The following is a 15,320-nucleotide window of genomic DNA, read 5'->3' as shown; positions in this document are numbered from 1 at the left end:
AGAGAAGCAATCTACACACTTAAAAAAAAAATTAAAGTCGGTCCTCTAAGTCTATTTAACTCATTTTAAAATACTACGTACAGAAGCCAGAATGCAGGGTGAGGATGGAGTGGGAGAAAAAGGGCCACGAAGAAAAACAGTTAGACAATTACTTGTCTGGTGTGGGTAAAGCAACGGGAATCCTGGGAGATACAAGAATCAGTAACAACTGTTTGCTCATAACTGATATTTTTCCCTCATGTTTGTTTTTAGTAACGTCCGTATGGGTGCTCTCTGTAGGCCCCCTTCACCGGCCTAGCTGGCGGGGCCTTCAGGGAGGGCCTTGTTCCATTCCAGTCATCTTGGCCTGCAGAAAAGAGAGCAAGAAATCAGCGCTGGCGGCGTGCTCGGGGCCGGGCGCAGCCTGGCTCCCGACGTGGGATCCTCTTGGAGCCTGAGCCGAAACACTCCTCGGCTCCACACGAGTTGCTCTACGGTGTAAAGCACAAGAAAAGCCCCTACACAATCCCCCCGGCCCCACAAAACCGCTCTTTTGCAGCCCAGCTTTGGGCCAGTACTGGGAAAAGCCACTCGGCCGGGAATCCCCGGGAAGCCTGCAGCCCCGGCACCCCCGCTGAGCGCAGATTTGGACAAATCCGGTGCCTTTTACGAGTAATTAATTTCAGCAGAGCTGCAGCCAATTCACGGGGTGGCTTTGGCAGCCAGCCTGCCTCCGCTAAGGTCCGGGCAGGCACAGCCCTCTCGGATGGGCAGCCAGCAGCGCCGTGACACCGGGACTGCGAGGGGACACGGCCACAGGTAGGGTGCTCCTCCTTGCGATGCACCAGCCAGGCAGCTCCCCGTAATCGTGCCAAAAATCAGTAAATGACTCACGCTGCCCTCAGACAGCAGCATATCCGAGGGAACGTGCAGGCATCAGCCTGCCTTCCGACTGCTCCTTCTGCACCGGGATGATGGGGAAAATCTGCAGCTGCAGGGAGCGCCGCACCTGCTTGCCCAGGACGGCCAAAACCCTTCTGACCAATACAGCAACCACTGAAGCGAGTTAAGTTCACATCCTGTTGTCCCTGAGCTAGCTCAAGCCCCGGACATCCAAACGCAGCTTTCACAAAGGGTTGTGCCTGCAGCGTTCCTACTGCCATGCCTGCTGCTGCCTCCACGGCCCCAGTTCGTGAGAGCGAGCACCCAGACCCCCGAGGACGGCCGAGCGCTGCTCCTGCTGCCACGGAGCACGTCCTCATCTTCTCAAAACCGTCTCCAGCCCGGCTCAACAATTTATTCTTCTAATTTTGTTTTCGTGAAAGCAGAAACCAAAGGAAATTACTGTGGATAAACAGATTAACTGTGGCAACTTCATGCCAAGTGTACAATGAGCATTTTGGCCTTCCTACCCCAGACAACAACACTGCTCTCCTACCAAGCAGGAGGCACAAAAGCCTCTTTGTGCTGCGTGACTAACACAGGCAACAACCCAAGCCATTTAAGAGCCATTCTGCACAGAGGCACGAAAGATACCCACCATTACTGACAGCAGCTGTCTATTCAAATTCATCCTTGCCTGGAAGAGCAGCCCTGATTAGGAACCTGAATTTGCACTCACAGCTTAAGCCCGGAGCACACCCAGAGGCAGGTCTGTCTCTGCTCCCTGGGAGCAGGAGATGCCACAACCAGGGTGAGGGATTCCCTGCCTCCCCAGAAGCCCCTCCAGGTTGGTCATTATCGTCTGGGTTCACTCACACCTTCAGGCATGGATGCTCTGCTGCAGGGACTGCTTTCAACACTGTATGTTTCCATGCCACTAAGCAGCTCGCTGTGGGGCTTGTGTAACTGTTTACATTTCAGCTTGCTTCCAGAGAAAGTGAATCTTACTCATTGCCACATGCAGATGTCATTCATGAGCTGGGATAACTGAACTAGCTTAAAAAAAACACAAAACAATGCAGTCACCCAATGCTTTCTTGCCAGCACCTCACATGTAAGGCCTGTGGCTTTCAGCAGTGGGTGATTTACTCAGCTGTGGCCAAATCGGTCCTCCACACTCCTCAGTCTAGCCTACGTTGGTAGCCTCAGGTAATTTAAATTAGCCAGACTTCATAAACTGCTTCCTAGTCATATTGACCAAGATTGTTCTACCTAATCGAAGGGAGGCCTTAAAATGACATTTAAATCCATTTTTCAAGCAAATTGTGTAGTGCAGTCGGTGTCAGCTGGAAGGTTTTTGAGGATAAGGAAGCAGATGGAGCCATGCACTCATGCAGCTCAACAAAATATAATCCATGAAACCAGACTGCAGCAAAAGTAGTGCTGTGGGTGGAAATCCATAGCTCTTAAAATACTTTAAAGCGACAAGGAAATTAAAAGATACTTCCATATTTAAAAATGGAAGTTTTCATCGCCTTTGAGACAATTGAGCTAGATAAGAATCTGAAAACCACAGAATGCCTTCAGTTGTTCAGACCTGGGTAATCTGTAGGGTATAAATATTCTGCCATGAAAACTGCCTGAGGCTCTCCTCAGCATCAGAAATTTCTGCTCAGGGTGTGGAGTGGCACTGGAAAACAGCTGATCGACTGCAAAATTCCCAGCTACGTGCAGCCCCTTCCCTGCAAGAGAACAGTATCCCCAGACATACCATAAGCTTCATAGGTTTCCTGTGCCTCCCCGTGTCCATAATCATAGTATTCTGTGTCCCTGGAAGAGTAATTACGTTGGTTACATACAGCTCTGAAATCGTACTCTAACCTGACACAACTTGCACAAACACTGGAACAGCAAAGATGCCCGACGTTGCTCACGGCTGTGGTTGTGTGTTCGCTGCTTTTACACATTTCTCAAGAACACTGGGCCACTCCCAAAGCTATTTCCCAGAATCTCCTGGATTACAGCAGAACAGGGCACTTTCCCTACAGCTCAAGCTCAGAAACAAGTGTTTCCATTCCCTTAAAAGAAAAAAAGATCATGCACAATGCTCTCAGTAAGACAGGTGACTTACCCTTGGCCCTGGCTGTAGTACCCTTCGTACCCCTCATAGCTCTGGTCTGCATATGCATCATCATAGCCCTGAAATGGAGGATGACAAACGGCATTAACAGAAAGAAGGAAGGTTAACAACTGACCGAGAGTAGTGGCAGAAGTGAATTGAGGCTGCAGCAGTTTTCAGAGAAGCCTCTGAGTCCCTGCCTGCCACAGGGAAGGGGGCTCCATCACAGAACACGTGGGCAGCTACAAACTGCTTGTGGCTTGCAAGGAATGAACCACGCTAATATTTACAATGCATCTGAGAGTTATTTACATGTCCAAGGCTGCAGCTGTCTGCAGTACAAGTCCTCGTGTGTCATGAGGACTCTGTGCTCGCCAGATTTACAGGTAGACAACAACCCATCTGTTATGACTGGCTTCAGAAGTTTTACTGGGAGGAGAAGCTGAATTTTCAGAAGTTGCCGTATTTATGTCTGTTCCCCAAAATGCTGCTGTGCATCAAAAAGCAGCGTTCTTGTTTTCTGTTTAGGATATCAAGAGCAGAGATGCTAAGATAAGCTTAGCAAGAGGGTGGTGCTTGGGTATATGACCAGAAACCTCATTATGCTCATTCACATGTTTACTTGAAGGATTTTACGGGCTGCAGAAAAGCGTTGGTGCTCCCTGTTGAAATAATTCTCTTGCAGAAAAGGCAATGCAGTTTTTCCAACATGCAGTGATAGTTATGCCAAAGTTCAGTCCTGGGCACATTTCAGTTTTATGGTAACAACCCCTTCACCTGAATTCACGATATTAGCACACCCCCCCTTTTGAAGACTGAACAGGTAGAGCACGTCACCAGCAGCATTCTGTGTCTGCACTAGGGCTCACTTCGTCAGTGCAAGCTTCTGTGTTGGTAGCCTGCATTTAAAGGATGTTAAATACCTAATACACAACCACCTAGCTGGAATAAAGAACAGAAGTAGACAGTTTCTTACATATTCCTCGTAGGTTTCTGGTGCAGGAGGAGGAGGAAGCGGTATCCTCTGAATGCCGGCTGCACGTGCTCTGGGTGCAGGAGCCCCCCGCACCGCCGGGGGGGGAGGCACTCCACGGGCTACAGCAGCTCCCCTGGCAATGGCACCCCGCACCGGGGCTCCTCGCACCAGGGCCCCCCGAGGAGGAGGAGGAGGAGGCCCAACACCACGGCCCCTGGAAGGAGACAGAGATGACTGAAGAGCTTGAAGAGCTGTCACCACACCGCTCACGTGCTGAATAGCGAGGGCAGCGCACGCGCTTCTTACGCCTCCTTCAGAACACAACAGCTTGATAAAGAAATCCAGTTACTGTTCTCTAAGCTATGGAATATTTGTCACAAAAGAAAGCACGGGAATTAATCCTACATTGCACGGGCTGAAAAATGGGGTGGAACCGGACTGCATTACGTGTTATGCAGATGTAGAAACGAATCTGATGCAGAACTTCTGCCAAGTCATTTCTCAGAGCTGGTTTTAAACAACCCTCTGTCACTAATCAGCACAGACTGCCATACCTCCAGGACTATAAAGATCACTGATGAGATAACCAGGGACACTTCTGGGATAAACAGTCAGATAAAGCAAAGGCTTTCCCCTGTGAAATATGTAGTGAAGCCAGAACTACAGCAACAGAGCTTTATCGCCAATTTATCCCAATCCCTTGACAGCAGTGACAGAGTAATGCTATGCTGTGACTTTCAAAGGAAGGTCAGTTTGAACTGAAAGTGCTTATTCTGCTGCAGGTTGCAGAAGCAAATACAAAACATCTACACATGATTTTGCAGGCTGTTAAAAAAAATGATTTTCTACCTATTCTTTTCAATTTTTGAAGGGTTACTTTACAAAGCTTCTAATTTCAGGCACCAAAAAACAAGACAAGACATCCATTGAGCTGGATTACAACTCAGCACATATCGAATATCTGATGTCAGCTTGCTCAAGCAAGCCTGCAGAACAAGGCTAGAAAGCCTTGGTCAAAAGCCAAGATCAAAGCTAACGGCTGATGTACACGAATAAGCAGCTCGACCTGATCTTGGAGCACTGCTCCGAGCAAGATGCAGCATTTCCAGATCCACGTTCTGGGATCGGTACCTTGGCACAGGCGGAGGTGGTGGCGGAGCTGCTCCCCTTCCCCGCACAGGGACTCCTCGGCCGCGAGTTGGCTCTGGCACACCGTTCAGATAGGAGAGCTCCAAGAATTGCTCCTGACAGATATCATCCATCATATCCTAAAGAGGGAAGACAGTCAACTCCAAAGAGCAGCTAACTAGACAGTCCCTGCTCCAGGACATCACAGGCTACCGCGCTGGAACAAAAATGGCCTAATAGTCCCAAATTAAAACCTGCTGGTGACTTTTACTGGGATCTTCCCAGCTGGCAGCAGCACACGGCTGCCAGCTTTGTCCAAACCAGCCAGGAGGAGCCCTCTCCACTGATGTCCAGGAGCTGCACCGCGCACGGCAGCTGCTCCCTGGGCAGAGGACCTTGCTCACAGGAGGTCTGGAGGCATCCCAGGGATGTTGGCATGATTTATTTGCAAATGTTGGAGGGCTCAGAGGTCAGGCAAGATGTATCTCACCTCGAGCATCTTTCAACTGCCATTTAAAGGCAGGTGGCTGGCAGCGAGCCCACGGAACGTAAAACACACTGCCGTGTTCCTGACACACCGGGGAGCAGGAGAGGATGCAGCCTGACGAGCAGTAAATGCCAATTTGCAAGCAGGCTGTCTCCTCACTGCCTCACGAACGCAGTATGCTTCTGCTCCGTGCATTTTTATCACCCCAGGGGATGGAGCTCGAGGATTCGGTGCCAGTCCCTGCTGACCCGTGGGGGTCTTTGCTGCCCACCCCTCCCCGAGCACACACGCAGGCCGGGCCTCGCGCCGCCGGTCTCATCAGAGGGGACCCTCACGCTGCCATGGCAACTCCACAAAGCGAGAAGCCTCCTACCAGATGTGTCTTCACAACCCTGCTGCCTTCCTTTGTGGCTTCTCTGCCAATTTTCACGAGTTTAACACATTGTTTGAAGGCAGCGCTAGATAAGACACTTTAAATCGCAAGGCTGCACGCTCGCTTCGGCGAGCTGAGGTTTTGTACATCCCAGGGGCTCCTTGAAGATGACCTCTTTCCTTCAGAGGCACTTCACACAGCAATCTCTCCTCCTCTCCGTGTCAGACACATGGAAACCACTCAGTAACCGTATGCTTTTCCACACTTCCCTGCAGCTCTCGAGTTCCACCTGCCCCTTGACCCTGAGGCACACCTGAGCTCAGCCGCACGGCGCTGGGCTCTGCTCAGCTCCCTGCCTGCCACAGCAGCACTGCGTGCTTCCTTCCCATTTTGTTTTCTTCCTAATTTAGCGAGCAGTGCTATGATTTTAATATCTTCTTCAGGTACCTCGGTTCTCCGAGGCAACGCTCAGCTTTGTCGTGTTGCACACTGGCACAAAACCCCCGATGCTGAACATGAAGGTCTTACAAGCTTCGCCAGTAGAAGACATCCCCCAAAAGACAACAAATGTCATCTGCATAAACGCCTGACAGGCAAAAGGAGGTTCCTTCACATCATACCCATTTAAAAGCAGCAGAAATATTGACTCAGGGGTGTCTCGGAAACTAATCACAGCGCTAAGTACCACTACCAGGCTCCCAGGCAGTCACCCTCCTCATCCTCACACCATCCTCCAGAGCAGAGCAAGCACCTCTGTGCACAGAGTTCCTGATCTGACCTGTACAGTTTTCTAGGCAGATTTTGATGCCCCAGTTCCAAATCGGAGGAACCCGTCCAAGAAGGCTCTTCCATGCCAGATCCAGATAAAATTATTCGCCTGCTAAATCTGAACAGGGAGCTAGACGAGCTCTCCACCCACCCGTGTCCACATCTAAAGCTGGGAAAGAAATACCTACTCCGAGTTTCCCATGCAATTGCCCTGAAGGTGTACTTCCTTCTCATTATGATTAGGGGATTAATACATGACCTCATGCAAGATTAATGTGGCCATCTTAAGCTGCCACACACACACTTACTACTCTTACTACTCCAGGCTTCCTCGTTACACCTTTCCTGTACCACAGGCCTTACACCGAGCGAACCTTAACCCATCTTCACCCTTCAATACAAAAAGAGCATCAGCATACATACTGGGACAAGGAACTTCTTGACCTCTTCCATGGCATGAGCCATCAGAGCATACGCTTCACAAGGGGGTCCAAAAACTTCAATGAAGACATGCAAATCCATATTTAGATGAGCATATTTAGGATCTCCCCCTTTACGTAGTTCTTCCTCCTAAAACAAAGCATATTAGAGAGTCCTAAACTAAGTAAGATGCAGCAAAACTATTTTTCTTTTCCTGTTTCCTAAGCCTTAGCAGGTAACATCCATAAAATCATTTTAGCCATGCTGGTTCATGGATCACGTTAACCTCCTATGCACATCAATACAGTTTTACAAAAAAGCCACAAGCAGCCTGCAAGTCTGTACCTTCCACCTTTTTATAGCAGCCTTTTCAGGTGCCTACGGTATCTGTGTTAAACGCAGTGATGCCAGCAGCTTTTTTTTCCAGAAGATTAAGCACAGGGAAGCGATGTTCTTCCTGTTCTACACCACCTGTCTGCCTAAGCAGCTCTTTACAGGGACAGTGAAGCTCAATGCCTCAAACACGCCTGCTCTAACTCTGCTCTTTGATACCTGTGTTATTCAGCTGGTTTTAAGAAGCTGTAAGCAAGCTAGAAGCATACAAGCTTCTCAGTCTGCTAAAGTAAAAGCTGAATTCAGTTAAAGCCCCATTGTTTGTTAGCTCAATTTTAGGAGCAAGCAGGAAGAAAAAAACGTTTCCATTTTTTCTGCTCAAAAAACCTCCCGGCACTTCGTGATTCACTGAAGATTACCAGGAACAGACTGCTCCAACGTCTTCAGTGAACCGTGAAAATGTACAGATTTCAGAGGGGACATCTGGAAGAGGGAAATGTTTTTTGTTTTTTTCCCCAGAGGGAAAACATATTCCTTTAGCAAATGACTTTTCAAGGAGTAGCTAGAATTGGTTCTTACTTCAAGGACCTTGCACTTCACCTTTCATATAAGCTACCTCTGCACCCGAGGTACAGTATATCACAGAGATGACTGGTTGCTGCAAGTACTGCTTACAAAGAACACATGCATCACACTTCTCCCCCAGCCAGGATTGCTCCCAACAAGCACAGAACATTTTCAGAAAGGTGACCTCCTGTTGCCTTCGCTTTTGAATTTCCATCTATAAAATGCTTTGAGAACCTCCACTTTTCACAGCGATGTGCAAGGCATAATGGATGTCTATGGCTTCGAGGGGGTGCCCTTACCTTTGCTTTATCTCGCATTGAACCCTTCCCAAGCACGGATATCTTAGCACCAGTTTCTTCCTGAAGTCTCTTGATGGTGTTGCCTTGAGGTCCCAAAATCTTTCCAACAAAATTGAACTGGAAATACAAAAAGAAGTTGTTCAACTCCAGAACTCAGTAACGTTAACAAGAACTTCTGTCAATGTTACGCTGGCTTACAAGAAGTTTAGTCACGCCGCTTTCTCTTAATCTCACAAAAAAAAAAAAAATCAGACCAAAAAACGCACAGGAAAACATAAATTCCAGAACATTCTTTCAATGAAAAAATGCTCCACCAGAAAAGAGCTAAATTAACTCATGTAAAGTGTTTAATTCTAACTGCTACTCTCCAGTGGCTTTACAGGCAGCAAGCCTTACGAGTTAAATGTGGTCTTAGCTGTAAAACAGAGCTCTACGCATGGAAGTCTATTCCAGCAATGGAAGATCACAACTACACATCACCATTTAGCTTTATCCCGAGACATGCTGGAAATGCAATGTATTAGAAATAAGATCCTGCAAGCTTGCATAGGACAAATTCTGTAGCGATTCCAGCGGCACACTGGCGTAACTCCTGCTGACACTTTGACAGCTGCTATCTCTAACATTCAGCCATAAAATCCACAGAAAATAAGCAAATCACAGAGATTCAGTAAGCTATTTTCTGGCCCTCACCTTGGGGTACTGTTTGACAGGTATCAGAACTCGTTCTTTCAGTTTCATATTCTTGTGAGAAAATAAATCCAGGTAGTTCTCTTCCTCATCCTTCTTTGTTGTTTCACCCTTCTGAATTTTTTCAATTTCTAAACAAGATAAAAATAGGGCTGCTTATATTCCTCAAACAAGCATCATTTTCGAGTTGGAATTGTAACAGGACACACCACCCTCATTCTCTGTCAAGACACCGACATTCATTGGGTTCATTTGCACTCCTGGAACCTGGGCAGACAGGACATCCTCAGTGCTAGCCCCGCTCCTCTCCTCCTCCCTTCACAGCTAGGGATTGCACAAGGCCAAAACCAGGACAATGAGCAATAACGAGGACAGCAGAGTGCCCTGCAAGCTGCTTCGTGGGTTCAGAGGGACGCTGTAAGCACAGCTCTGCGATCACTTCTGCTGTGCCGTTCCCTCTCAGTTCCCAAATTCATGCCTGCACAGCTCCCACCTGCAGGCTCCTAAACCTCGGGGGGCCCAGCCCCGCTGCGCACCCCTGATTTAAGGCAGCAGCCCTCAGCAAAGCAGGCAGGTTGAATCACTCCAGCTGATGTGCTGGCTGCATCTGTAATTTAAACAGCGGTCTCAGCACACGTTGACACTGAATTTCTGCTAAGCTGAGGACATTCCCAATAAACAAGCCCCAATTAGTGACAGCCTCGAGTTTGGGCTGGTTTTCTAAATTCTTACAAACTTCACTTGGTTACATGTGTGCACCTTTATCACCCGGGTAATTGATCACTTGGTGTAAGCCTCAGGCACACCAGCCGTGGGTATCACAAGTCCCTAACTCGATTTGAGCAGTGTAAGGACGAGTTTTTCTCTGTCAAAGCCATTCTGGTGTAATTGCACACGGAGTTACGGAGTCTTGGAAGATCTGAGGCAGCCTGAATGAACCGTGGGCACCCTGCAGCCCGGGGGGGATCTGCGGGAAAATCCCAATTACCTGCTGGCAGCAGTCGTTAAGGCAGGCAGTTAGGAACTAGTGCTCAACACCTCCTCAATCTGGCTAGAGGTTAAACTTTCACTGAGAGATGCCGGGTGACAGTCACCCCAAAAGAGAAGAGCCCCCAGGCACCTTTTGGTCCAACCCCAGCACCCGGGCGCACCACGCACGGCCATCCCGAATTACTACTTAGATACTCAGTGAGTAAGGGCCCTTCCTTAAAACCCTAACGGCGTCATTTCAGCTGCAAACACACGAACTATAAATACCTCTTCCGAGCCGAAAGTGCTCTAGATACAACTCCTCACGTCTCGGGGGGAAGAGAGAGACACTTTCACAAGCCGACACACGGAACTGATCAGAGCTGCAGGCTGCTCGCCGGGCGTTAAGGAGGGCAGCAGCAGCAGCAGCAGCTTGCCATCTCTGTCCGTGCCACAAACGGTGAGCCTGACACCGAGCCTTTGTGTTTAGGGCTTTGGAAGACTGGCAGAGCAGATCCTGGGCATGCCAGCCACCCAGCTGCACTCCCATATAACGGGAACAGAAATAAATATAATAGGAGCGCTGGGTTTGCCATCAGACCCCTGCCCGGGCAGGCACAGCCCAGGGGCTGAGCTGGACGTGCAACCAAGAAGCCCTCAGGGACCACGCTGAAGGATCAGGATTTAACTTTTTGGTTGGGGGCACCCTCACGCAAACTGGTTTTTAGTTTAGAGATCTAAATATGGATCTTGGTATCGCGTTGCATAATTGTGAAAAAGGCCTAATTTTTCTTATTCCTACTTGCAACAGCGCCTTGGATCCCTTACAAAGCTGTTACCATGACTCCTCGGTTTAAGAAAATTGCTGGATATAATCAGCTTTGAAAAAAGGGCTTGGATTTTTGCTTTACAGAGAAATGACTTTGAGGGCAGTACACAAACATAACAAAACCAGAGTTCAAATGCTGTCAAATGTGTAGAACAGACAAAGGAGATGGCTGCCTTGGTTAGTTTTATACACAGGTTTTAAAATTTTAGCAATGAAAACACGTCGGGGAACCAAGCTTTGGAATCTAAGGATTGCACTGGTGGCCTCTGCATTGATTAAGTGCAGCTTTCGATCCTGTAATAGAAATGAGATCACCTCTCCAACGCTGTGGCTCTCCAAAAGCAGTATTTGTTGAAAGGCACCCTGCGTGTTAACACGAAGCACTTCCTATGCACACACCAAGAATAAAAGCACCTTTCAACGACCTCACAGGAACCCAGAGGGATCAGACGTCAGCCCCTGACACCAGCAAACCCCAATTCACAACAGCCACACAGCAAAACCCCATTCTGCCTCGTGCAAGAGCAGCAGCAACATCTGGGACCCGGTCTGAGCAGGCAGCAAACCCTTAAACATCCACCAGCGCTAACTCTTCAAGGGAAACCCAAAATATGAGGGATTAAAAAAAAAAATCCAGGCCCAGAGGAATTTTTCCTGGAGCTCTCGGTCAGCACAGCACCTGGCACCTCCGAACGGGCCCCAAAGCTGCCAGCAGGGACCAAAGACACGCACAAGGTGTCCCGTGTGCTGCTCCAGCATCACCCAAACGCATCCTGGCACGAGCTGCGCGGCACAGAGCGGTGCTGGAGGAAGTGCTGGGCGGCAGCAGCGTGCCAGAACAACCTCCTGAGCCCAAGGAGGAGCGCAGGTATACCTCGAGGGGTTAGGCACGCCGGATTGCAGTGCTGGTTTTAGGAAGCCGGGTGAGAGGCGCAGCAGAAGGTTACCTTCTGGCCACGGGGAATGTCAGCAGGCTGGCGGCATGCGTGGCAGTGGTTCCCAGGCCTTCGTGGGGGGCAGTGATTGCATTGTCTCGGTAGAAATCCTAAGGGGGTAGGTAAAGGGGGTTGGTAACGCCGCTGCTGCGCAAGGAGGAGGCCGAGCAGCCGCAGCGCTCCTCCTGCTCTCAGCCCAAACGTCCTCAGCACTGCCCCGCAGCACGCCGGGGCTCTGCGAGCAGGGACAGCTCCTGTCCAGCCCTAACGCTGAGGGCATCGCCTTCACGGCGTGGTTGTGCTGACCCCGCGGCCCCAAAGGAGAGAAAATGAAGAGTTTTGGGGTGGAAGAGGGCAGGGCCCCACCTCTACGCTACTGCTCCTTAGCGGGTCTGATCTCCCAGGGCTGGGCAGCACAGGGAGAAGGGGCACAAGGAGGAGAAACACCGAAGCGTGAGGCAGGAGGAGAGCTGTGAGAGATGGCACAGGCAGAATCCCGGCAGTGGCAGCACCCAGCGGGGCTCAGCAGGACGAGCATTGAGAAATGAGGCACGTGGCTCGGCTCAGGACATCGGGCACGGGTCTAAGGCAGCACTCACAGCTCCTCGGGGGGCTGGGTACACACTCGGAAACACAGGGATGGATAAAATCATCTCCATCCCCAACTCCACGCGGAGAGAGCTCTGCCCAGCTGCCTGCTGGGGGTTTTGTACAGCTCCTCGCTGCCCCGTGGCCTCAGCCCACCTCTAAGCCTCCTGCTGGGTCCTTGGCAGCACGGCCACTGCCTGCCCGGCCCGTGCAGCCTCTTCTCTTGCTAGGAAGAGATGAAATGGAGCTGGCACGAGGCAGGCAGGCAGCAGGGGATCCTGCCGAGGGCTCCTCGCGCTGCCCCTGCTCTGCTGTGCGTTGATTAACACGAGAACCCCAAAAATCCTGCGCCTAGCTAACGTCAGGGGGCAGCTCCTCCAGCCCTGCCTCCGCAGCACACGGGGGGCACAAGCCAAAGAGAGGAGAAGGGATTCTTGTTCCTGCAGGAAAGGAAGGTCCCAGAGCCCGAAATCACAGCAGTACAAAACTGGCTCGTATCCCAAGGTGCAAGAAAGCCCAGCCTTCAATTCCTGCTCAGGGCGCTGCGTGACAGCCCCCAGCTGTCCTTCAGCTCACTCCTGAACACTGCTGATTTTTCTTCAGGACTGCTAAATAGTTTTACAACTCCAGAAGTGTTTCAGCCTGCTTTCAGACGCTGTTTTTACACGGGAAGGCTCGGTGTCAGCGCAGACCTGCGGGGTTCTCCCTCCCGAGAGCAGGCAGCACCAGCAGGTTGTGTTCCTGAGAAGGGGCTGGGGCAGGAGGGTGGCTGTCAGTCAGCAACCAGCCTTTTTTTTTTTTTTTTGGTGTGTTTGTCTGAAAATCACTTTGCTCAAGTTGTGCTACACGTACACGCTACAAACTCTGGCCCAGACCTAAATTCCAGAGCAGCTCCTCCAGCGGGACAGCCCCAGAGGCTGCCACGGCAGTAGAGGAATTGTGAGCAATCCAGGGAGCAGCCGGTCCTCTGCACAACGGGTCACTTGCCTAAAACTTGGGTTTATTTCAGCTTTTCTTCCACCAGTTTCTTGCTCCGATTGCCCTGAACGCGGACTGCTGGTGGATGCTCCTAAAGGCCAGCAATATCCAAAGCAGGCAGGAAGCATCTGGAGCTCTTCCAGTGCTCAATGTTAAGTCTCACAAGGCAGCAGTCTGCTCTCAGCAAATTTTAAATTAATGAAAACCCCCTCGTAAATCCTGGTGACACCTCTCTCTGAGGGAAGCTTTGCTACGGGGCTGAGCGCTGCTCTTTGTGCGGGAATCAGCAAACCCCTCCGGCTGTGCTGGGGGCATTATCACTGAGCATCAGCTGGCTGAGGGCGTTTATTAATGAAAAACCTTAAATTGATGGCAAATCAGCTTACAGGACTGATTGGTTTAGATCAAGACGTCCACAATCGATGCCAGGTTCCCCATGCCGAGGCACCTCGGTTACTTGCACAAAGGGAGGGGGCCCTTCTGAAGAATTATTCCCCATGCCACAGGAGGAGCTAGGGAAGCCCCTCGTGCTGCGATGACCACGGCAGCATCCAACGTTTTAAAGCCCTGAACGAGCCCATTCCAAAGCAGAACGATAAATACCGGGGAGCTGAGCATCTGCAGGCTAAACCTGCGTCTGTCCTTGTGCCGGTGCCTCCCGGCACACGGTAAGCACCGAGGGGCACCGAATGCTGGCACTCGTTCCCCTTTTCAAGCTGTCTGCGGGGTCTGCAGGCAGCCGAGCCTACCCGATAGGGCCGCCGAGTGCGGGAGCAGCAGCTGCACCGTGCAGATAGGCAGAAATCCGAGCCGGCAGGCGATTGGACAGCGACGGGGAAGGAGAAGGCGAAGGCTGGTCTGGGCGCAGAACAAAGGCTGCCATTGCCAGCCCCTAACTCGGCTCATCGCGAGCACGAAACGAGCCCTAACCCACAGCACCCGAGGGGAAACTCAGAGGGCTCGCAACCCGCAGGGCCTCAGGCAGCCGCTCCGTGCAGGACCCCGCTGTCCCCAGCCTCCTGGGGCCCCTCTCCCCCCTGGGGGAAGCGAAGGGCCGGCCCCACCGTGCTCTAAACCCCCCTCATCCCCCCACCGGCTCCGGGCTCGACCCACCCCGGTGAACCGGGGGCTGCCCCGGGGCGAACCGAGCCCCTCAGCACCGGGCTGCTCCAACCCATGCCTCCGGGGGGGGCCCCACAACGGCCCCGCCGCCCTCCCCGGGATCTGCCCGGCCTCCCCCCACACCCCACCGAGTGCCGGGGGTCCCGGCCGGCCCGGTACCTGCGGTGAGGAGCTGCATGGCGTGCGTGAAGGACGGGTCGAGGCTGTCCTTCTCGGCCATCAGCTCGGGCAGGTATTTGTTCTCGGGCTCCAGCTTCCCGCCGGCCCCGGCCAGCAGCGGGGTGGGGGCGCCGGCACCGGAGGAGGAGGAGGAGGAGGAGGAGGCGGCGGTGGCGGTGGTGGAGGCAGCAGCGGCGGGGCCCTGAGCGGCCGAGGCCGTGCCCGCGGCGCTGGGCGGGAGCAGCGGCGGCGGCGGCTGCGCCCCGGAGCCGGCCCCGCGGCCTCCCCCGCCCCGGGGAGGCCGCCGCGGTGGAGCTGAGCCTTGCCGGGCTCCTCCACCGCCTCCACCGGGCCCCGGGCCCCGGCCCATGCGGGCGGCGGGGTCGTCGCGGCGCTGCATGGGGGGGGGGGGCGGGGGCGGGGCCGAGCCAACCGAACCGGGCCGGGCCGGGCCGGGCCGGGCCGAGCGGAGCGGCGCTGCCACACCGTCCGCCGCGGCGCCACGGCCGGAAGTGAGCGGCCGGAAGTTCCGCCCCCTCGGTTACCCCCCCCACACGGCTCCCGCGCGACCACCCCGCGCGCCTCCGCGCCTGCGCAGAGCGCCGGCCTCGCGGCGCGGCCCCGCCCCGCCCCTCACGGAGCGCGCATGCGCAGTGCTGGGGCCGTGAAGGGGGAAAAAACTGCGCGCGGGGAAGCGCCCTCGGCCTCGACTGCGCATG

The 15,320-nt window shown here is 52.6% G+C and overlaps 1 protein-coding gene across 1 annotated transcript; it reads right to left on the bottom strand.

The window, feature by feature from the left end:
- Positions 1 to 24: 24 nt before the first annotated feature.
- On the bottom strand, positions 25 to 15,016 carry KHDRBS1 (KH RNA binding domain containing, signal transduction associated 1). Its single transcript, XM_032202424.1, has 9 exons — positions 14,602 to 15,016; positions 9,025 to 9,152; positions 8,332 to 8,448; positions 7,136 to 7,282; positions 5,088 to 5,224; positions 3,957 to 4,170; positions 2,993 to 3,060; positions 2,633 to 2,691; positions 25 to 346 (listed from the first exon to the last, which is right to left on the bottom strand). Exons 1-9 carry the CDS (start codon positions 14,999 to 15,001, stop codon positions 249 to 251), a joined length of 1,368 nt encoding a protein of 455 aa, XP_032058315.1. The 5' UTR covers positions 15,002 to 15,016; the 3' UTR covers positions 25 to 248.
- Between the last annotated feature and the right edge of the window lie 304 nt (positions 15,017 to 15,320).

This window comes from Aythya fuligula, chromosome 23, assembly GCF_009819795.1.
Source record: "Aythya fuligula isolate bAytFul2 chromosome 23, bAytFul2.pri, whole genome shotgun sequence".
In the NCBI taxonomy this organism is placed as follows: domain Eukaryota; kingdom Metazoa; phylum Chordata; class Aves; order Anseriformes; family Anatidae; genus Aythya; species Aythya fuligula.
The sequence above is the reverse complement of the archived record's forward strand: the minus strand, read 5'-3'. Positions and strand labels throughout refer to the sequence as shown.